The sequence below is a fragment of the Gigantopelta aegis genome, chromosome 7 (genome assembly GCF_016097555.1).
Source record: "Gigantopelta aegis isolate Gae_Host chromosome 7, Gae_host_genome, whole genome shotgun sequence".
Taxonomy (NCBI): Eukaryota; Metazoa; Mollusca; class Gastropoda; order Neomphalida; family Peltospiridae; genus Gigantopelta; species Gigantopelta aegis.
Window position 1 is genome coordinate 39,819,955 of NC_054705.1, and position 25,000 is coordinate 39,844,954.

The 25,000-nt window shown below is 37.5% G+C and overlaps 1 protein-coding gene across 2 annotated transcripts in view; it reads right to left on the minus strand.

Annotated features, from left to right (window-relative positions):
- Positions 1-25,000, minus strand: part of LOC121377787 (rho GTPase-activating protein 18-like) — a 67,702-nt gene that overhangs the window by 22,367 nt on the left and 20,335 nt on the right. For both annotated transcript variants that reach the window (XM_041505878.1, XM_041505877.1), the window contains exons 3-9: positions 20,622-20,687; positions 17,556-17,731; positions 17,129-17,291; positions 16,585-16,721; positions 7,773-7,935; positions 5,708-5,799; positions 3,428-3,505 (exon numbers count right to left, since the gene is read on the minus strand). In XM_041505878.1, the coding sequence (XP_041361812.1) occupies positions 3,428-3,505; positions 5,708-5,799; positions 7,773-7,935; positions 16,585-16,721; positions 17,129-17,291; positions 17,556-17,731; positions 20,622-20,687 (875 nt within the window). The remainder of the gene's footprint in view (positions 1-3,427; positions 3,506-5,707; positions 5,800-7,772; positions 7,936-16,584; positions 16,722-17,128; positions 17,292-17,555; positions 17,732-20,621; positions 20,688-25,000) is intronic.

Below are 25,000 nucleotides of genomic sequence, written 5' to 3' on the forward strand. Positions count from 1 at the left end.
GATTTATTAATCAATGGCTGTTGGATGTCAAACATTTGGTTGTTTTTATTACATATAGTCTTAGAGAGGAAACCTGCTAATTTTCCATTTTTCCATTAGTAGTTATAGAATATTAAAGAAGCTTCAGTTTCATATCATGTTTATGTCCCGAGTGAAATAATTTTCAGTTGTCACAAGCTTTACGAGGGACATAAACATGATACAAAATGGTAGCGAGTTTAATATCCTATTTATTACCAATAATCAATCTTAATTTACATCACTCGTCTCGTTTCGTTGACGTGCCTGTAAGGTTGTAGTGCGCCAGTCGATGACGTCATCATGTGACGTCGAAGTGTTATGTCCCACTTGGTGTTCTAGTGGGACGTATCACTTTGATATGTACCAAAATATTTTTTACCATATGGGTAATAACAAGGGATCTTTTATATGTACCATCCCACAGACAGGATAGCACATACCACAACTTTTGATATACCAGTCATGGTGCACTGGCTGGAACGAGAAAATATTTGGTCAAATGAGACAGCTTGTAGATTATAGTGGTTATACGAGACTTTTTACATATGGCCTCCTAACATGTAATGTGTCAAACTTCATGTACATGTACATAGGAGAAGTTCAACCATTATGAAATGCAAAATCTGGCATTTTTAAAGGGACATTCTTGAGTTTGCTGCAATTTTAAAGATGTTATTGATGAAAAGAGACTTTTTAACGATTGTAATTACATATCAAATATATTTTTCTGCATAAAATATTAGTGGCTGTATATTAAATGTGTTTTTGATCACTCTTAATACTGTACTGTACTAGGTTAAATTTCATTTTATTTCCTAAAATATTGTTTTTTTCTTATGTACAAAATTATTTGAAGACAAAATCCAGTTTGGGCTTTTTACAAATATTAAGATAACCAGAAACACATTGAATATACAGATACTGATATTCTAGATAAAAGAAAATATATTTAATATGTAAGTTTAATCGTAGAAATATTTTATTAGTCGGAGACATCTTACAACGCAGCAAACTCAGGAATGTCCCTTTAATACTCTCCTCCACCCTCCAAGCCATGTTACATTTTTTAATGTTGAGACAACAAATACCCACACACTCACTTTTCCTGTCACTCTATTTTAATTTGAACATAATTGGATGTTTTGTTTTTGTTGTTGCTTTCATAATATATACCGAATAGAACTTTTTTTTTTCCCACTGAAAATTAACACCAAAAAAGCAGAAGAAAAATAGAGAAGAAAAATACTGCCATATTTAACGATGCACTCAACACATTTTATTTATGGTTATATGGTTTCAGACATATGGATAGGACCCTACAGATATTGAGAGAGGAAACCCACTGTCGCCACTTCATGGGCTACTCTCTCCGATTAACAGCAAGGCAGGCTGCAAAATGACCGGGTTCGCATTGCAAAAAAGCGATGCAAAATCTTGCGATCGCATGCAATATTGTAACAATGACTAGCAGTTTGCGATGCATGTTTTTTGTAACCAAATTGATCTTTGAATTGAGATCGCGGGAGAAGAACGCACTTAGGGGTGTCGATTTTCCGTGATCACAGCCAAGGTAACTGATTCGCCAATGATAAACATTTTAAAAATTTATCTCAGTGTACAACCTTCTCGCGTGTGTTAGTATTTCAAATAGAAAATACTGTCGGAATACGCGGAGGATATTTGACGTTTTAACAAGAACAGTGACGTAACGTACTAGTTGCTACGTCATCGTGGTAACCTAATTTGCAAGCAGCTATGACTGTGTACACTGAACTTGTAGCCTACCGTGCACGCAAATATATTATGTTCACGAATTAAATATACCACGAAAATTGCGAACATGCTGATAGCTCCGCGAATTTAATTACGCGTTAACTTATTTCCGATTTAGCTTTGAATAATGCCTATAGATACAAAACACATAGCGCATCGAAAGCACTTTATTTTTATCGTCAAATTACCTGCCACGTGGTTTTATACTACAAGTGACACTCGGTGCTATGCATGATCTGCGTTCAGTGATAGCCAGTAGTCAAAATGTCTGATAATTATTTTGACCAGTTGTCGAAGTGGTCGTTCGGTTTAACTTGTTACGTAAAAAACCAGTCTGGCAAACATTAGCGACAAACGGCTGGCTGAACTCACGTCTGGTATCTCGTAACTATGAGATTTCAGTTTGTTGTTTTTACACTGATTATTCTTATATTCGATACATACTTGTGGCTTTCGTTATTTGTAAACCTGAATGCTACCTATGAATACTACTAATAAATAGTATTTGGTCTAGTTTGTGATTTTTCAAGTTTTCTGCATCATGTATTATCAGACATACATGCGGACAAGACTAACGGCACACGGACAGCATGGTGAGAATGTCTCGAGTATAATTATATCGTATGTAAAACTGTCATTGAAAGGAATTCAGTTGATATTGGTCGTTTTTATTTTATTATTGGCAAAAACTATCGTGAAAATGTAAAATGAAAGCTTGATCGCGAATTATTTTAGCCGCGAAAATGTTTACGTATATATACGGTATTATTGACTAATTAACAGCTTGGCGTTTTTTATTTTTAATTGCCTCGGCAAATAATGTTCTGGTAAAATACATATATATATCGTTTAAGAATTGTCAGTTTTCATAACAAAAATGAACACCGAATACGTTGGAATGATCAGCCAAATGAGGAATTTTTCTCGGGCTTCAATCACACTTTGGATCAGACATACAAATCAACTCAGGAAAGACTAAAAAATCACTTTGAACAAGTTAGATGACCAAGCTGCTTAGCATAACCATTGACAAATATTATTCAGAAATATGTTGTACTATAAAAATTAAACCCTGACATTTCTATGCTATTTTCTATATAGCCAAAAAAAAACAAAGTGAGATTCTCTGGGTGTGTGTGTGGAGGGGGGGGGGAGGCAACTGCCCCCCTTGACCTCTGGAGGATACGGCCTTGTAAACAAGTGACAGTGATGACCCTTCACATGTACTGTTCTGTACTTGTTTTATTTTGGGGTAAGCAGCCCACAATACAGATACATGTATAAGAAATATGCAATTGTATTGAAAAGAATGTGTTTTATTCATGTTTACTCATTTTATTAAAGTGCTAATCAAATTCCAATAGTTGCTAATCAATTCTCCATCCAGTAGGAAAAACTGCTAATCAAAATTTTTAAAACAAATTGCACCCTGCAAGGGATCTTTTATATGCACCATCCCACAGGCAGGATAGCACATACCATGGCCTTTGTTACACTAGTCGTGGTGCACTGGCTGAAGCGAGAAATAGCCCAATGGGCCCACTGACACATATTAAGTTAACGCTTTACCACTGGGCTACGTCTCGCCCCTCAAATGCCTGGAATGTATGTGTATGTGTTTCAGTGGACTGACCTTGACCCTGGATACCTGCCCCGGTATTCGCAGAATTCCTTCAATACACAAAGCTTCCCTCTCTAAATGTTCAATAATCTGAAAACAAACATCAAAACATTAATACTCGATCCAATCTGCATAACTGCAGCCTCCCGTCAATAATTTATTTTACGTTAGACAATCTTTATATTTAAATTTGAAACATACTTCAGCCCTGTACACTGCAACCAATTTGGTCGCATATGCAACCGTTTTTATTTTATTTGGAGACTAAAACATTTCATACTATCTATATAAAAATACAAGTAGGCACCATCTTAGATGGAAAAGTTAACGTAAAGGGCTGTACTTTTTTTTTTTTTTTTTAATTATTATTATTATTTATTTTTTAATTATCCCATTGCCCCCTTTCCTCTCTCTCCTTTGAATTCCATCTCATTTCTTCCCGATTTGGCAACTCCTCCTATCTTTCAACTTCTTTCATTGTCCACCTCCACATCCTTATCAATAATAATACTAAAAGTTTGTATTTTATTTTGAATAATTTGTTTTCGTTCTAAACAATAACGCTCAATAAGATAAAGTCCCCATATAAAATGACATCATCAAATATGACGTTTCCTGATAACAAACTCACGTTGCTACGGCTGGACCAATGGGATGACGTTAACTTGTAATGAATGTAATAGAAATTTAATGATTGTAATGTATAACATTTTATTACACACCAGTGTAAGATATTGCTCATGTCATAACAATCACTTAATATCTAACTAGTGTAATATTGGCTTGGCGTGGCGTGAGTGTGAAATAGATCATTTGCTGACCCAATTCATAGAAAAATAACTTGTAGTAGGTCTCGACATCAGCTTACTTCTGCATTGCGGATTGTTTGCAGTTGGTTTGTAACAAATAAAATACTAAACTAGCTTGCCTGTCATACCATTTTATGAAAACGCGTTTAGTATTCTATATAAGAGAAATAAAGTGAAATTATCAATCTAGTCCAGAGAATGACATCATATTTCATGTATGACATCATAATGCAATAGACAACATGATCAGATATAAATCATATTTGACTTTAAAAAAATCATGAAAAATCATTGGTTTAACTGTTTTAGAATGTAAACATTATACATTTATCTGCATATCCTTAGAAAAACAAACAAATCATTTAATTTTCAAGTAGAATAATTTTATTGGTAAATCTATACAAGACCAACCCCTGCAATTGCCCACAGCAATTGTCAAATACCATGGAGATTGCAGTGGGTTTTTTTTTAATTCTCCATTGCCATGTTTTTTTTAAAATTCTCCATTGCCATGTTTTTTTTTTAATTCTCCATTGCCATGGGTTTTTTTAAAATTCTCCATTGCCATGGGTTTTTTTAATTCTCCATTGCCATGTTGTTGTTTTTTAATTCTCCATTGCCATGGGTTTTTTTTTAATTCTCCATTGCCATGAGGTTTTTTTTAATTCTCCATTGCCATGTTTTTTTTAAATTCTCCATTGCCATGTTTTTTTTAAATTCTCCATTGCCATGGGTTTTTTTAAATTCTCCATTGCCATGGTTTTTTTTAATTATCCATTGCCATGGTTTTTTTTAATTCTCCATTGCCATGTTTTTTTTTAAATTATCCATTGCCATGGGTTTTTTTAATTATCCATTGCCATGGGTTTTTTTAATTATCCATTGCCATGAGGTTGTTTAATTATCCATTGCCATGGTTTTTTTTAATTCTCCATTGCCATGTGTTTTTTTAAATTCTCCATTGCCATGGGTTTTTTTAATTATCCATTGCCATGGGTTTTTTTAATTATCCATTGCCATGGGTTTTTTTAATGTTCCATTGCCATGGTTTTTTTTAAATTCTCCATTGCCATGGGTTTTTTTAATTATCCATTGCCATGGGTTTTTTGAATTCTCCACAGCACATTTTTGCCTTGGACCATATTCAGGGTTTTTTCAATGACATTGTTTTTTTTTTGCCTTGGATATTTTCGTAATTGCAGGGGTTGAAGACCAAAAGGTCAAATATATAAGGGACAGAAGTTGGAAGGAAGGAGGGAGGAAATGAAATAAAAGAATAAGAAAATGACAATACAGTGGCGTAGGAAGGCGCCAAAAAGTGTGTGTGTGTGGGGTGGGGGCAATCTTTTTATATTTACACACTTTTACACTAATATAAAGCAAATATAAAGCACGCCCCCTTGCCCCCCCCCCCCCCCATTTCCTATGCCAGTGCAATGAAAACCCCCATAAAAAACCAATTCTAGTAAGAGGTTTAACTTACACTCAGAAATATAAGCGGGACCTTCGTATTGGGACAGCGTTTTTGGTCATGCTCCACTAACACTTGTAACGGAACGCCAAACAAACCGTGCTCTGAAAACCAAGGTAACCACAAAGAGAATATAGAAAAGAAAATAAACAATCCATCACCCAACCAGCATCGTAAAAATGGAATGTGTAAGTTTTTTTAATGTAGGGTGGAAGGAAGGGAGGAAATGTTTTATTTAACGATGTGCACTCAACACAGTTTGGGGGGCGGGACATAGCCCAGTGGTAAAGCGCTCGCTTGATGCACAGTCAGTTTGGGATCGATCCCTGTCAGTGGACCCATTGGGCTATTTCTCACTCTAGCCAGTGCACCTCAACTGGTACATCAAAGGCCGTTGTATGTACTATCCTGTCTGTGGGATGGTGCATATAAAAGATACCTTGTTGCTAATCAAAAAGAGTAGCCCATGAAGTAGCGACAGCGGGTTTCCTCTCTCTATATATGTGTGGTCCATATCCATTTGTCTGACGCCATATAACCGTAAATAAAATGTGTTGAGTGTGCCGTTATATAAAACATTTCCTTTCCTTACATCAAGAGGTGTGTTGAATATAGAAGGAAGGAAATATTTGATTTAACGACGCACTCAACACATTTTATTTACGATTATATGGCGTTGGACATATGGTTAAGGAACACACATATTGAGAGAGGAAACCCGCTGTCATCACTTCATGGGCTACTTTTTATAATTAGCAGCAAGACATCTTTTATATGCACCATCCCACAGACAGAATAGTATACATACCACAGCCTTTGTTACACCAGTTGTGGAGCACTGGCTGGAATGAGAAATAGCCCAATGGGCCCACCAACGGTATCGAGCCTAGATCGATCACGCATCAGGTGAGTGCTGTATCACTGAGCTATGTCCTGCCCCTTATGTAGGTTGGAAACCGAGGTAACCACAAACAGAATATAGAAAATAAAACAAAATGGAAGCTGTAATGTTTTTATGAAGGGTGGATCTAGGCTTTCCAAGGTGAAGATAAGAATTCTAAAAAGGAACTTCTTAAACCATTGCATATGAAAAAGCTACATCAAAGTATCAATAATTTATGGAAAATAAACTAGGAAACAGAGACTGAATTAAAATTTAATAACTTGAATGTAAATGAATGAATGAATGAATGAATGAATTAATGGATGTTTAACGATACCCCAGCACAAAAATGCACATCGGCTATTGGGTAAGGTAAGTATATGGAATTTACGCAATTATGTAAAAACCACAGTGGAAAGCTGTGAGGAAAAGTACAATGCAATACAAATATCAAGGTAAGTATATTTTAAAATTTTGAATGTAAATGAACTACAAAAAAACAAGAGACAGGGTTTCTGCCAGAGGATAAAACGGGTATGGTGCCATACCCAAAACCTTTTTGCAGATTAATTTTTTTTAGATAACCTTTTGACAAAATAAATTACTCTTATCATTACTGTACGATTTTCTTAACCCTAAGTCTAAACGTAATCCATTTTCTTTCTGGGGGAAGACCCCCATACCCCCTGTTGACTAGGGTGGCATTCAGTTCTATAGCGCAATACCCCAAAATTTCTTTCCGGCAGAAACACTGAGAGTGAATTGTCTTTTTGAGGGGACACCAGACCTCTTAGTTCCACTACTGTTTCATAATTATAGTGAAACCTGAACAAACCAAATCATGCCGGAGACCTAAATATTTAACCGATTTAGACCGGTTTTCCAGTGTTTAGAGGGTCACATTTTAGACCAAAATTCGGGACCATGGAACTTAGGCCGGTTTTGCCAGGATTCCGGTTTGTTCAAGATCTGGCTTAGACACGTTTTTCAGTGTTTAGAAGATCACATTTCTTAAAATTAAAAAAATTCAGGACCATGGAACTAGGTCGGTTTTGACAGAATTCCGGGTTTGTTCAGGATCCAGTTTAGACATGTTTCACGGTATTTCTAAACGGGAGTCGTACTCATCATAAAATGTTTGTTTTTTAAAAGACACAATTAAAATGTCTGAACTTTCGGCCCCCCGATGTTTACCTTTGATTTTCTTTTTCCTCTTTGGCCGCGAGTAGACGATGCTGTACGCGTCGAAGAGTGCCGTCAGTTCGATGAGGGCAAGGGAGCGGATGCGTGACATGTCCGACTCACTCAGGTCACCGATCCGTGTCACGCCAAGCGAGTCGTGTTTCGTGTCGAATGCCTGAAAACACAACACAGACATTGACTAATATTTCAAGTTTTCCATATACTTACCTTACCCAATAGCCGATGTGCATTTTTGTGCTGGGGTATCGTTAAACATTAATTAATTAATTAATTCATTCATTCATTCATTCATTCATGCAACACAAACATTGATTCATGGAATTCTTCACGCTCAGGTGTCACTGAACATCCTTTCTTTCTTTTATTCTTTTATTCTTTTATTAATTAATTAATTAATTAATTAATTAATTAATTAATTCATTCATTCATTCATTCATTCATTCATACATACAACACAAACATTGACTCCCGGGAATTCTTCACACTCGGGTGTCACTGGAGATTCATTCTTTCATTGATTGATTCATTCATTCATTCAATCATTCATACAACATAAATATTGACTCACGGGAATTCTTCACATTGGGGTTTTCCTTTCTTTTATTCATTTATTCATGCTTCTAAAAGTAAGACTTGGGTCAAACATGGACTTGAAGTGCTTTCTTCATTCATTCAATCTTTATTTCAGTCATTCAATTTTTCTTTCAGTCATGCATTCATTCAATCTTTCAATCACTCTGTCTTTCTTTCATTCTTACATTCATTTATTCATTCTTTCTTCATTTATTCATTAAGATGGGTCAAACATGGACTCAAGCCATTTTTTCATGTTGGGGTGTAATTGGACATTCATTCATTCTGAAAGTATGGCTCAGGTGAAACATGGCTTCACATTCAATCTTCTAAAAGTATTTTAATGGTGATGTGTCTTCAACATTGATTGAGTGATTGATTGATTGATTCATCCAGCCAGCCATTCTTCTTAAAGCATTTTTTTCATGTAGAATATCAGGCTCATAGAAAGGGCAGCATGGGGGTGTCACCTACCATGAAAAACAACTGCCCCTTATAATCAGTTATTGCGTGTAATTAAGTATGCCCCCTTAAAAATTGAATGGGCTACCCCTAGGAGACACCATGCAGCTGGCTATGTTCTTGTGTGAAATCTCATGGAACATTCTGTTTTCAAAATGTTGAATAGTGATATTTCTAGTCAATTGAAAATTGATAAACAACTACTGTTTAATGTTTTACAATTGTGTAGCGATCTCTGAATGTTGAGTAGTGAATCGCAACGCGATACTAAACAAAATATTCTCTGACTCTACCTCACTGGTAGAGAACTTGTGAATTTAACGATGTGTAAGTCACAAACATAGCATAAAATCACTTACAGTGAGGGCTGTTAAAAATGTGCATGGTTTTTTAATGCTGCACGGGTTTGGTGACCAAAAACTGGATGGCACATATGGAAATACTACTATTGATAATTGTACACATGGAAGGAAGGAAATGGTTTACTAAGTATTTAACGACTCACTCAACACATTTTATTTACAGTTATATGGCGTTGGACATATGGTTAAGGACCACACAGATATTGAGAGAAGAAACCCGCTGTCACCACTTCATGAGCTACTCTTTTCGATTAGCAGCAAGAGATCTTTTATATGCACCATCCAATAGACAGGATAGCACACCAGTCGTGGTGCACTGGCTGGAGTAAGAAATAGCCCAATGGGCCCACCGACGGGCAGCAATCCCAAACCGACCACGCATCAAGCGAGCGCTGTACCACTGGGCTACGTCTCACACATGTACACATGGATCACCATCCTTAACAATGTAAGTCAACATTCACTCATGTATACACATGGATCACCAACGTTAACATTGTAAGTCAACATTCACTCATGTATACACATGGATCACCATCCTTAACATTGTAAGTCAACATTCACTCGTGTATACACATGGAGCACCATCCGTAACATTGTAAGTCAACATTCACTCATGTATACACATGAATCACCATCCGTAACATTGTAAGTCAACATTCACTCATGTATACACATGGAGCACCATCCTTAACATTAAGTCAACATTCACTCATGTATACACATGGATCACCATCCTTAACATTGTAAGTCAACATTCACTCATGTATACACATGGATCACCATCCTTAACATTGTAAGTCAACATTCACTCATGTATACACATGGATCACCATCTTTAACATTGTAAGTCAACATTCACTCATGTATACACATGGATCACCATCCTTAACATTGTAAGTCAACATTCACTCATGTATACACATGGATCACCATCCTTAATATTGTAAGTCAACATTCACTCATGTATACACATGGAGCACCATTCTTAACATTGTAAGTCAACATTCACTCATGTATACACATGGATCACCACCTTAACATTGTAAGTCAACATTCACTCATGTATACACATGGATCACCATCCTTAACTTTGTAAGTCAACATTCACTCATGTATACACATGGAGCACCATTCTTAACATTGTAAGCCAACATTCACTCATGTATACACATGGATCACCATCCTTAACATTGTAAGTCAACATTCACTCATGTATACACATGGGGCACCATTCTTAACATTGTAAGCCAACATTCACTCATGTATACACATGGGGCACCATCCTTAACATTGTAAGCCAACATTCACTCATGTATACACATGGGGCACCATCCTTAACATTGTAAGCCAACATTCACTCATGTATACACATGGATCACCATCCATAACATTGTAAGTCAACATTCACTCATGTATACACATGGATCACCATCCTTAACATTGTAAGCCAACATTCACTCATGTATACACATGGATCACCATCCTTAACATTGTAAGTCAACATTCACTCATGTATACACATGGATCACCATCCTTAACATTGTAAGTCAACATTCACTCATGTATACACATGGATCACCATCCTTAACATTGTAAGTCAACATTCACTCATGTATACACATGGAGCACCATCCTTAACATTGTAAGTCAACATTCACTCATGTATACACATGGAGCACCATCCTTAACATTGTAAGCCAACATTCACTCATGTATACACATGGAGCACCACCTTAACATTGTAAGTCAACATTCACTCATGTATACACATGGATCACCATCCTTAACTTTGTAAGTTAACATTCACTCATGTATACACATGGATCACCATCCTTAACATTGTAAGCCAACATTCACTCATGTATACACATGGAGCACCATCCTTAACTTTGTAAGTTAACATTCACTCATGTATACACATGGAGCACCATCCTTAACATTGTAAGCCAACATTCACTCATGTATACACATGGATCACCATCCTTAACATTGTAAGTCAACATTCACTCATGTATACACATGGATCACCATCCTTAACATTGTAAGTCAACATTCACTCATGTATACACATGGATCACCATCCTTAACATTGTAAGTCAACATTCACTCATGTATACACATGGATCACCATCCTTAACATTGTAAGTCAACATTCACTCATGTATACACATGGATCACCATCCTTAACATTGTAAGCCAACATTCACTCATGTATACACATGGATCACCACCTTAACATTGTAAGTCAACATTCACTCATGTATACACATGGATCACCATCCTTAACTTTGTAAGTTAACATTCACTCATGTATACACATGGAGCACCATCCTTAACATTGTAAGCCAACATTCACTCATGTATACACATGGAGCACCATCCTTAACATTGTAAGCCAACATTCACTCATGTATACACATGGAGCACCATCCTTAACTTTGTAAGTCAACATTCACTCATGTATACACATGGATCACCATCCATAACATTGTAAGTCAACATTCACTCATGTATACACATGGTTCACCATCCATAACATTGTAAGTCAACATTCACTCATGTATACACATGGATCACCATCCATAACATTGTAAGTCAACATTCACTCATGTATACACATGGATCACCATCCATAACATTGTAAGTCAACATTCACTCATGTATACACATGGATCACCATCCTTAACATTGTAAGTCAACATTCACTCATGTATACACATGGATCACCACCTTAACATTGTAAGTCAACATTCACTCATGTATACACATGGATCACCACCTTAACATTGTAAGCCAACATTCACTCATGTATACACATGGATCACCACCTTAACATTGTAAGTCAACATTCACTCATGTATACACATGGATCACCATCCTTAACATTGTAAGTCAACATTCACTCATGTATACACATGGATCACCATCCTTAACATTGTAAGTCAACATTCACTCATGTATACACATGGATCACCATCCTTAACATTGTAAGTCAACATTCACTCATGTATACACATGGATCACCAACGTTAACATTGTAAGCCAACATTCACTCATGTATACACATGGATCACCATCCTTAACATTGTAAGCCAACATTAACTCATGTATACACATGGATCACCATCCTTAACTTTGTAAGCCAACATTCACTCATGTATACACATGGATCACCATCCTTAACTTTGTAAGCCAACATTCACTCATGTATACACATGGATCACCACCTTAACATTGTAAGCCAACATTCACTCATGTATACACATGGATCACAACGTTAACATTGTAAGCCAACATTCACTCATGTATACACATGGATCACCAACGTTAACATTGTAAGCCAACATTCACTCATGTATACACATGGATCACCACCTTAACATTGTAAGCCAACATTCACTCATGTATACACATGGAGCACCATCCTTAACATTGTAAGCCAACATTCACTCATGTATACACATGGAGCACCATCCTTAACATTGTAAGCCAACATTCACTCATGTATACACATGGAGCACCATCCGTAACATCGTAAGTCAACATTCACTGATGTATACACATGGATCACCATCCTTAACATCGTAAGTCAACATGCACTCATGTATACACATGGATCACCATCCTTAACTTCGTAAGTCAACATTCACTCATGTATACACATGGATCACCATCCATAACATTGTAAGTCAACATTCACTCATGTATACACATGGATCACCACCTTAACATTGTAAGTCAACATTCACTCATGTATACACATGGATCACCATCCTTAACATTGTAAGTCAACATTCACTCATGTATACACATGGATCACCATCCATAACATTGTAAATCAACATTCACTCATGTATACACATGGATCACCACCTTAACATTGTAAGTCAACATTCACTCATGTATACACATGGATCACCATCCTTAACTTTGTAAGTTAACATTCACTCATGTATACACATGGATCACCATCCTCAACATTGTAAGCCAACATTCACTCATGTATACACATGGATCACCATCCTTAACTTTGTAAGTCAACATTCACTCATGTATACACATGGATCACCATCCATAACATTGTAAATCAACATTCACTCATGTATACACATGGATCACCACCTTAACATTGTAAGTCAACATTCACTCATGTATACACATGGATCACCATCCTTAACATTGTAAGTCAACATTCACTCATGTATACACATTTCAGCAGGTTTGTTGGTACAGAAAACAAAAATTAAAATCTTAAGTGTAAATACTCAAATAACTCGCCTGTTTGTTCATGTTCAAGGACATGTGTAAGAGTCACTGTGAATAAAATATGTAAATTAGGGGGGAAACTAAAATATGTAAATTAGGGGTGGGGGGACTACAATATGTAAATTAGGGGAGAAAGTAAAATATATAAATTAGGGGGAAACTAAAATATGTAAATTAGGGGTGAAACTGGAGATTATTTTCTTCTTCACTAACTAGAAAGAAGTCCCTTTTTTGTAATCAACCCTCCACCCTCCCTCCCCAGGGTTCATAGCCTTAAAGACGAAACAAATTCAAAGACTTTTACCTACCATTTTCAAAGATTTCAAAGACTTTTACACAGCGGTCAAAGACAATAGAATGCAATAAAAGTACCAAATCAGTTTGTTTACGTTGCTGGAAAATATCAAGTGCATGCAGCTGTAAAAGTATTGTATAATGATGTAGCCAAGCCAGCAGAAAGAAGGTCAGAAAGAAATGTTTTATTTAACGATGCACTCAACACATTTTATGTATGGTTATATGGCATCAGACATATGGTTAAGGACCACACAGATTTTGAGAGGAAACCCGCTGTCGCCACTACATGGGCTAATCTTTCCGATTAGCAGCAAGGGATCTTTTATTTGCGCTTCCCACAGGCAGGATAGCACAAACCATGGCCTTTGTTGAACCAGTTATGGAACACTGGTCGGTGCAAGTGGTTTACACCTACCCACTGAGCCTTGCGGAGCACTCACTCAGGATTTGGAGTCGGTATCTGGATTAAAAATTCCATGCCTCGACTGGGATCCGAACCCAGTACCTACCAGCCTGTAGACCGATGACCTAACCACGATGCCACCGAGGCCGGTAAAGAAGGTCAGAGTATTGATGCTGATTGAGACAAATGAACAATAAAAGAATGAACACAATACGAGAATTTAAAGACTTTTAAAGACTTTTATTACAATTCAAAGACTTTTAAAAACCTAAAGATTTTGAAGGAATTTAAAGACCGCTATGAACCCTGCCCCACCAACACACACACACCTCCCTGCATATCACAACAGGTTTCAGGGTGTGCACATATTAATACTCAATATAATAATTTAACATAAATTAGTGTGCTTTCTTAATGTATACATGTGAAAATTAGAAAACAAATTACAAGTAGTTATTTTTCATGATAATACTTTTGTTAATAAATATATTTTAATACTCTAAATATTATCTACATAAAAAGTATATACTACAACACATATATTGTATGATATACCGGAAAACTGTATTTGTATTATTATAATAATATAGATTATTATGACTAGTGGAAGAGAAGATAGTAGAGTGTTGCTATGATTATGGACTAATGTACACACATCTAGAGAACTAGTTGCAACTTACAGGGAGATCCACCCTATGAGGATCAACGTGGTTACAATAGATCTGAAAGACAAACAGTCTATACAAGCAACTACTCCATGCCACAGATAGATATACACGCCATGACAACCATGCTACCATGACAACCATGCAACATGTCAAAACATACACACATATATAATAAATACATACAGCAAAACCTCTGAAAACTGGACCCTCTGAAAACCGGAATTCCCTGAAAACTGGACTTTTTAAAATATATGTACAGAAGAGAACCTCTCTAATCTGGATACCTCTTAAAACTGGACGTTTACTTGGTCCCGAGGGTATCCGGTTTATATATACAGCATCCTGTGCTAGGTATATTTCATCCGTCGTAATGACATCCAATAGACGATGATTAATAAATCATTATGCTCTAGTTGTATTGTGAAACAAAACAACCTTTAACTTTGTCATAATGATCTGATTAAAAATTACTGATTTAAGAAAATGTTTTTAATTAAAAGATAACAAAAATGATGACCTAAGAATGTAAAAAAAACAAAAACAAAAACCCTAACAATGTGTGTGTGTGTGTGTGTGTGAATACAAATTCAAAAAATATCTGGCAATTAAATTAATAACCTTGATTTGAAAATACAAATTCTTGCCCTCATGATAATACTTTCAATGTGTTTTAAAACTAGTTTTAATACAGAACTAATGCAGAAATAGTCATCAGGAAGATAGGATTGAAATATTATAATTAAACTGCTTATGTTTCTGAGGATAATAAAAACTAATTCTAAAATAAAAAACACATATAAAAAAAACAAATCTCACATATAACATACATACACAACAAACACATCAAAATATTCATGCAGAATGCAGTAGCGGATCCAGGGGGGGGGGGGTGTCCAGACCCCCCCCCCCCCCCTTTTGAAAACCGACCATAACCTTTAAGGGGAAACGTGATTATATTAACTGTTCTGTGTAAAAGGAGAGATCAGTTATCACATTTGCATCCGCACCTGGAATGGGTATTTAAAAATAAATACATGTGGTACTGAATTATTCAACCTGATCAGGAAATATTCTCTCTCTTTTTAAAGTCACGAACAGTATTTAACAATGCTATTGAGTGGAAATGGTATTTAGTAAAATAATTTTCCCTGTAGGTGTCAGTATCTTCTGACGGTGCGCCACATATTGGTGGAGTGTAAGCACCTCAAAATGTGATGGAATCATTTCAATTCCATCCAGAATTTATATTACTGTTTCTAAGGTGATACAGACATTTATTCTAAATTTTAATTTTATCTATCTGTGATATTTGTATTTTTTACAGTTCTTTACACTGTGTTTATATTTAACTGTTGAATTTTTACCGTGATCATCACTTACGTTTTGCATTTACCATAGTTTGACACACAAATAGCCGATGTATTTTTCGTGCTGGGGTGTCGTTAAACGTTCATTCATTCATTCTCAAAATAACCGACAATATATATCATGCACAACTATAGGTGAATGTGAATATATGAACTCAGTCTGTGTATCCAGTATGAAAGGTCAAATAAGACTGTTGTCTGATTGGTTCAACTTAAATACCATACACCTAATTTGTCTGGCCATACAATGCATCTATGTTTTAGATGATACCCAATTATTTTGATTGTCTAAACCACAGAAAGTCCATATTCAATAAATATTTTCTGTAAAGAATTTGTTTTTTTCAGTCCATATTCAACCAATATTTTGTGTAAAAAAACTAAAAAAAACCCAATACATACCTGATTACTCTTTTCTTCGAGATGAAAGTCGACAGATATTTCCGAGTCGGCGATCGGCTGGAGGTGTTTGGTTGAGTGTCGATTGCTGCGTTTATTGTCGAAAGATGACCTGGGCTGAATACTCAGTGCTTCAACGCCTGCACAGTAACAAACACTTTGAGTTAAAAAAACAATTCTGTTTAATGACACCACTAGAGCACCATGATTTCTTAATCATTGGCTATTGGATGTCAAACATTTGGTAATTTTTATATATAGTCTTAAAGAGGAAACCCGCTACATGTTTTCATTAGTAGGAAGGGATCTTTTATATGTACCAAATCCATACAGAAAAGCACATACCACATCATTTGATATACACATGCACTGGCTGGGACGAGAAATAGCCCAATTGGCCCACCGACAGGGATCGATCCCAAACCGACCGCACATCAAGCGAGCGCTTTACTACTGGGCTACGTCCCACCCCCGTATCTGCTACAATGCAATACGTCTTGGTTATGTCTCGGGTACATCTCTCGGGTACCAGGCTGAAACTACTCACCTTTATCCACGTTATACTGGCCTTCACGAGTGACTCCCGTCATTGAGTACTCGCCACGTTTCAGAAATGTCCTGCTGCTCCGTCGCGCCGACGAGAGAGGTCCGTCTGTCTCCGAACCAGGCGATGATGGTGGGTCAGAGTCTCGCGAAGAACTGGCCGATTCCTGGTGAAATAAACAAAACAATGTATGAAGGGGAGAGAGAAAAGAGGGAGAGAGGAGAGAGAGAGAGAGAGGGAGGGAGAGAGAGAGGGAGGGAGAGGGAGAGGGAGAGGGGGAGAGAGACGGACAGGGGGTGAGAGACATACAGACAGAGAGAGACAGACAGAGAGACAGAAAGACAGAGACAGAGAGACAGAGACAGAGAGACATAAATAGAAAGAAAGCGACAGGTCAACTACCACGTGATGATGCCTTCAACACTGTTACCTTTGCAGTGACATCCTGTTCAGGGAAGATATCTTTCATGTGAACTCTATTCTGTTTCTGCTTTGTCCTCATTGTGGTGGTTAGTGTGTCCACTCTCCGCTTGACCGCCTCCGCCTGGTGTCGGGTCAGCGATGAGGTCAGAGCCTCCAGCTCATCATCGCTCAGCTCCTTACCATCTGAAATAAAACCACATCTCAGTACAACACAAAGTCCAAGCATGATCATCGCTCAGCTCCTTACCATCTGAAATAAAACTGCATCTCGGTACAACAGAAAGTCCAAGCATGATCATCGCTCAGCTCCTTACCATCTGAAATAAAACTGCATCTCAGTACAACAGAAAGTCCAAAAATGATCATCGCTCAGCTCCTTACCATCTGAAATAAAACTGCATCTCAGTACAACAGAAAGTCCAAAAATGATCATCGCTCAGCTCCTTACCATCTGAAATAAAACTGCATCACAGTACAACATAAAGTCATCACCCAACACCTTTTCTTCTGAAGATAATCAATGTTACTTTAAAAACCATAGCACAGTACAACACAAAGTCCAAGTATTGTCATCACCATCTGAAGACAATCAACGTTACACTGAAAACTGCATCTTGCTACAAGACCGAGTATAAATGTATTTTAGGAATGAGGTCAGTCAACACTGTCATTACTTTGTAAACTGTAAATCAGTACAAGACACAAAGTCCAAACCTGTATAATCAGCACTCATCGCCTTACCACCTGCAGATAATTCAGTGTTACACTCTAAAACATATCTCAGTGCAAGAGAGAGTTCAATCCAGTGGCGTAGCGTGGGTTGCCAGCACTCGGGGCAAGGCAAGTATTGTGCCCCGTAACCAGTGGACCCAGAGTCCCTTCCACCAATCCAGAATTTTGTACCCAGGGCAAACGCCCCATTGGCCCGCCCATGCTATGCCACTGGTTCAATCCAATTAGTACATTGTAAATCATATATCTGTATATGTAAGTATAAATATGTAATTATATACTGTATCTCAGTGCAAAATAAAATTCATGTATGGTTTAAACAACCCCTACAATTGCCCACGGCAATCAGAAATGCCGTGGTGATGCATGCCGTGGAGTTTTTCATTCTCTGCAGCATTATTTTTGCCGTGGACTACCATATTGGATTGTGGGGTTTTTCAAGATGTATTTTTTCCTTATTGTTAAAAATAAAATATACTTTGTAAACTGAAAACAGATTAAAAGTAAATATTAAAACAGTAAATGCACCATTATTATTAACTACATGTATCTGAATTTCAGAGCCATCGGGCATGATCGAAAACATATGTAAATTACTAATCCAAAATTCAACCAGCAAATATTTTGCTTACATTCATGAACTATTTGATAGGTTCTCGATGAGGCCATTTAGTTTACCATGTCTGCCGGACATTTTTCTGGTCGGGCCTGGCTAAACTTGATCTGGCATTAAAGCGAGTTCCAATTAGGTCATTTTCATAGCAGGCCACATATAACAATTAATTTCACTATATGTTTTTATATAACCTTAGTGGCTATAACATTTTTTATTAATATTAGCAGGCCAGTGGATTTTTGTATGTACCTTTGCCTGCCTGGGGGACACATACCCTGAAAAGGACAACCCCTGTTGTCCAGCTCTTTCTCCCAGCATATTGGTTTGAACAAACACACCCTCTAAACCAGGCTGGAGTACACCCATTTTACACAAAAAACACTACTTTTGCATGGGCCAGAATTACCACAAACAAGTCTTCAATGTTAATGTTATAAACTACATGCTCTCCCCTATCACTTCAGTCAAATAGTTGCCACTTCATAGCTTTGATGCAATATAATTAAAAAATAAAGATTGAACTAGTACATCAGTGTAGACTCTGTATATGATAAATTGTCACCCCCTTATAACCCCATTGTTCTTGATCGTGCATGTGTCATTCGCATGTTAACTGTTATGTCACTTTTATTCAATGAAAAGAAAGAAATGTTTTATTTAACGATGCGCTCAACACATTTTTTTTTCCGATTATATTGTGTCAGACATTTGGTTAAGGACCTCACAGATACTGAGATAGGAAACCTTCTGTCGCCACTTCATGGGCTACTCTTTTTGATTAGCAGCAACGGATCTTTTATATGCACCATCCCACAGACAGGGTAGTACATACCATGGCCTTTGATATACCAGTCGCAGTGTACTGACTGGAACAAAAAATAGCGCGATGGGATCGATCCCACACTGACCGCACATTGAGCGAGCGCTGTACCACTGGGCTACATCCCGCCCTTTTATTCAACGAATACCGCCACTGGTATAAAAGAATCTTACAGCATATTGGCAAACGACACAAATAACCAACTCATCATTCAAATTTACTTACAATCCCGAGTTGGAAACATGTTAATGGTAAAATTGCCATGGAAAATGCCTTGGTAATTTTCTTAATTTCAGGGGTTGTTTAAATATAAGATGAATGCTTCTAGCTAAACGCTTTCCTATCTGAAGATAATCAACATTGTTTTTACATTGTAAACCATATCTTGGTACAAAACAAAGTACAAGTATGTGCGTAATCCAACCCCTTACCATTTGAAGATAATCAACATTGTTTTTACATTGTAAACCATATCTTGGTACAAGACAAAGTACAAGTATGTTCATAACCCAACACCATACCATCCAAAGATAATCAACATTGTTTTTACATTGTAAACCACATCTTGGTACAAGACAAAGTACAAGTATGATAATAACCAAACACCTTACCATCCAAAGATAATCAGCATTGGTTTTACACTGTAAACCATATCTGAATACAAGACCAATTACATGTATGGCCTACATACAATGGTTATAGTTAAACGCTATATAAAAACTCTTTATAACTATTGTTGTTTTTATTTTGTATTAGTAAAAAAAAAATAGAGTAGGATAGGGAAGAGACTAGAAGTCTGAAAAAAGAAGAAATTTGGCTTTAATTACACACCCGACACAAAACTAGAAATGTGTCACATTTACACGCTACGCAAGTTGTAAACAACGTAAGGATTACAGTCATACCTTGAAGTTTGCTCACCACAAATCCATATCCTGTTGCTTTCAACCAATCAGATTCCACTTCCCCTTCTGAAAGGAAAAACAAAATTCAAACGTTAATTTTATTAACCCTTTGATTGCCATTTGGTTAATATTGGGTGAAAGGGAATTATATTTTCTTCTTTTTTTTATCCTACAAACATCAAAAAGGATCTCCAATAAATAGAGAAAGATTAAATAAATAAATAATAAATAAATTAAAAAGATAAAATAAATAACAAGAGTACCAGTGAGGTACATGGTATGCCCATCAGGAGTTTGATGGAAAATCATATGATGTTCAGAATATAGACAAATTATTTGATTTATTTGTATCACAGTGACCTACAGGTAGTAATTTTATGTGACATCCCAAGATATGGTCCGACAAAGATTTACTGTTATGTGCAGTAGATCGTAAAAAGTAGGTCACAGTGACCCAGTAATAGTATGTGACACACCACCATCCCAAGTTGTTCCTACATGTGAGGTTTGATGGTCATGTATGCATCTGTATGCAAGATATGGTCCGGACAAGGATTTACTGTTATGTGCAGTAGACCATGAAAAGTAGGTCACAGTGATATAGTAATAGTACATGACATACCGCTAACCCATTTTGTTCCTACATGTGAGGTTTGATTTTCGTGTATGCATAGGTATGCAAGATATGGTCCGGACAAGAAAAAGACAGACGGATGGATGGTTGGATGGATGGATGGATGGATGGATGGATGGATGGATGGATGGACAGATGGACAATGCCATACCATACTATACTATAATACGACTCATCATAGACGGGCGTATAAAAATCACTTTTAATAGAGGCTGATACAGAGTAAGGTTGATATCACTCCGTCATATAGATAGCCCTAGGGGATTAAATCAGACACCCCACCCCCACTCCATTCGCCTCCCTGAAACCTATGTATGAGATCAGCACAAGTAAGGTAAACTCCTAATCACATATAAATAAACACTTATGTAGCCAGGGGGAGGGGGAGGGGGAGGGGGAGGGGGAGGGGGAGGGGAGGGGTATCATGCTCCACACCAATTACACCTCTTTTTTCCCCACCAACTTTCTTATTTGCCCGTCACCCCCCCCCCCCCCCCCCCCCCCCCCCCCCCCCCCCCCCGAAAAAAGTGAACTCTATGACAGTGTGTGTGCTACTCCATCCCATCTCCCACCAAATCGTGACTATGACCTGATGTATGTAATATGACAACTAGAAGATAAAAAAGATAAGCTAATCTCTGTGAAATGCAAACACGCTTCTATTGATTGTGCCATATAAAAGTGTGCGTGCACAAACATGGAAAATGAAAACAACCGGTCTCCACGACGACTGGCAGGGATGTTTGGGCTGGTTTATCCAGTCTGTTTGTGGATGGCTTTCTTGCTAGGAAGTTCATCTCAAATATATACATGTAGCTGTACTACATTACATCAGTGGGCAACATGGAACAGAAATATCAAATATCCAACCTGCCCTCCCTCTTGTCTGTCTGTCTGTCTGTCTGTCGGTTGAATGCTCGCTTGAGGTGCTTATGTCACAGGATTGAACCACCTGAGTGGATCCATTCAACTGATTAGAATGTTTCTCATTCCAACTAGTGCACCACAACTGGTCAAAGGCCGTGAAATGAGCTTTCCAATGTCTGTCTGTCTGTCTGTCTGTCTCGGTCTGCCAGTCTTTGTCTAAATATTTGTCTTTTTAAATGTATGTCTGTCTGTCTGTCTAAATATATTTCTAAATATATGTCTGTCTAAATGTCTGTCTGTCTGAATGTCTGTCTAAATATCTGTCTGCCTGTGTCTGTCAGTCTTTGTCTGTCTGTGTCTTTATATCTGTCAGTCAGTGTGCCTACCATATCTATTCATATTTCTGTAAATCTGTCAGCTCATCACCCAATACGTGAAAGTTGGTTTCAGAAAGTGATTGATTACCCACACAGAACCAACCATAAGGGTCTAATTACACAGGACAATGGCGGAAAACCCCACCTAAAGTGATAAATCACACGTTTTTTGTAATTATTGTACACACAGCATGGATTTGTTTTTAATCATGTGGATATTTTATTAATATGAATCTGAAGAACTATTATGTACTGGCTCCATAGAGTCGAGTTAATTATTTTTTTATGTAATGAATCCATGCTTTCGATGGCATATTCTCCAGTTTAATCCTTTATTCAGTAAAACATTCTAACGACAACATGGCAGCTAAATTAACTTCTATGTAATTATATATTTTTAAAATAAAAATATTGGGTAAAATGACAAGGAATATTTGAAACCCGGCCAGTAAAATCTCAACAGTGATAGACTGGCATTAAGTGTGTGCTAAACTTGTAATCTATGACTTCCGATTTAATTTCCGACAATCTTCACCGTCTTTCATCAGAATACATTACTAGCACCAGAATTTAAAAGTTTAAAAGTTTATTAAACCCAGAAATACCCTGTAACCCAATGGGCCCTCCCGTCCCCTAAAAGACTTATTAATTACATGTTCACTCATTGATGCAGATGTTCAGTCCTGTCAGCTAAAGCATTGTCCTTGTTTATAATGTACAAGTTCGGTTATAGTGGGTTCAAATACCTGAATGGAAATGGAAACTCGTTTAACGTGCCCATATCCACAAAGGTTCAGGCACGCCTACCACGGATCCAACCTCTGACTTCGCCAGTGGAGGGTTCCGAGGCATAAATACCTGACCTGAACTCACAAAACATTCATGGATAAAAAGACATCTGCCCCTGGGGCGGACATGCTCAAACCTCCTTGGTACATGAGTATGTTAAAGCCTTATCGGATTGGATAAAACGACAAGACACTTAATGGAAAGCAAACAATTTATGTCAGGTCTATATCAGGGCACAATATATCACGTGAACTGCCATTCTGTTCTCGTGTGTGTCGGTTGCGCAAACTTAAATTTATACACGCAGCGCAAATCAGTTATGTCATGACCTTTAGACATTCAGAAATTAAAACTTGCAAACTTCAATAGTACAGGAAGTTTATTATATATATTTAAATTTGATAGTGTATGCATTAGGGCCGTACCCTGATAAAAATTCGGGGTGTGGGGGTGGGTGTTGGTGGGCACTACCGGTACTTTAAATAAACAAATGAAACACTATGCAAATTAAACTATTTTCTGGAGTAAAAAAAAAAGTGAGATTCTCCGGGGGTGGGGGGGTGGGGGGTGGGGGGGGGGGGGGTGGGGGGGGGGAGGGCAACTGAACCCCCTTGCCCTCTTAGTGATAAAGCACTCGCCTGACGTATGGTCAGTCTGGGATCGATCCTCGTCGGTGGGCCCATTGGGCTATTTCTCCTTCCAGCCAGTGCTCCACGACTGGTATATCAAACAGGGGCAGAGCACTCGCCCGATGCATGGTTCGTCTGGGATAGAGAAATAGCCCAAATGGCGCCACTGATGAAGATCAATCCTAGACCGACCGCACATCAGACTGAGTGCTTTACCACTGGGCTACGTCCCACCGTGGTCTTTAGCAGTACTCTCAGCTCAAATTATTGATCTATACAGCACATACTAATACCGTACACCTGATCCATCTAGGGCAGGACGTAGCCCAGTGGTAAAGCATCCGCTTGATGCGCGGTCAGTCTGGGATCGATCCCCATTGGTGAGCCCACTGGGCTATTTCTCATTCCAGCAAGTGCAACCATGACTGGTATATCAAAGGCTGTGGTATGTGCTATCCTGTCTGTAGGATGGTGCATATAAAAGATCCCTAGTAATGGGAAAATGTAGCGGGTTTCCTCTCTAAGACTATATGTCAGAATTACACAATTTTTGACATCCAATAGCTGATGATTAATAAATCAATGTGCTCTAGTGGTGTCATTATACAAAATAAACTGATCCATCTATCTCAAATTTTAATTAGGATGAAAGCTCTATCAGTTCAGAAAGCGAACAGGAGAAAGTAGACCGACTATGCATCAAGCGAGCGCTTTACCACTGGACTGCGTCCTGCCCTAGTCTTAATTTATCAGTACTCTCGGATTAATGCTTGTTTACATTATTGATTTATACTGCATACTAACACACCTGATCCATCTACCTCCACTTTTAATTAGGATGAAAGCTCTACTAGTTCAGGAAACACACAGCAGAAAATGTGCTAATCAATACGATGTGAAAAAATTAATCAAAACATTGAGGCAACACGCTGGGCTCAAACTCCACAGGTTCATGTCATCAGAGTCATTTTGCCCCGTTGAAGCAAAAGAAAGAAATGTTTTATTTAACGACGTACTCAACACATTTTATTTACGGTTATATGGCGTCAGACATATGGTTAAGGACCACACAGATATTGAGAG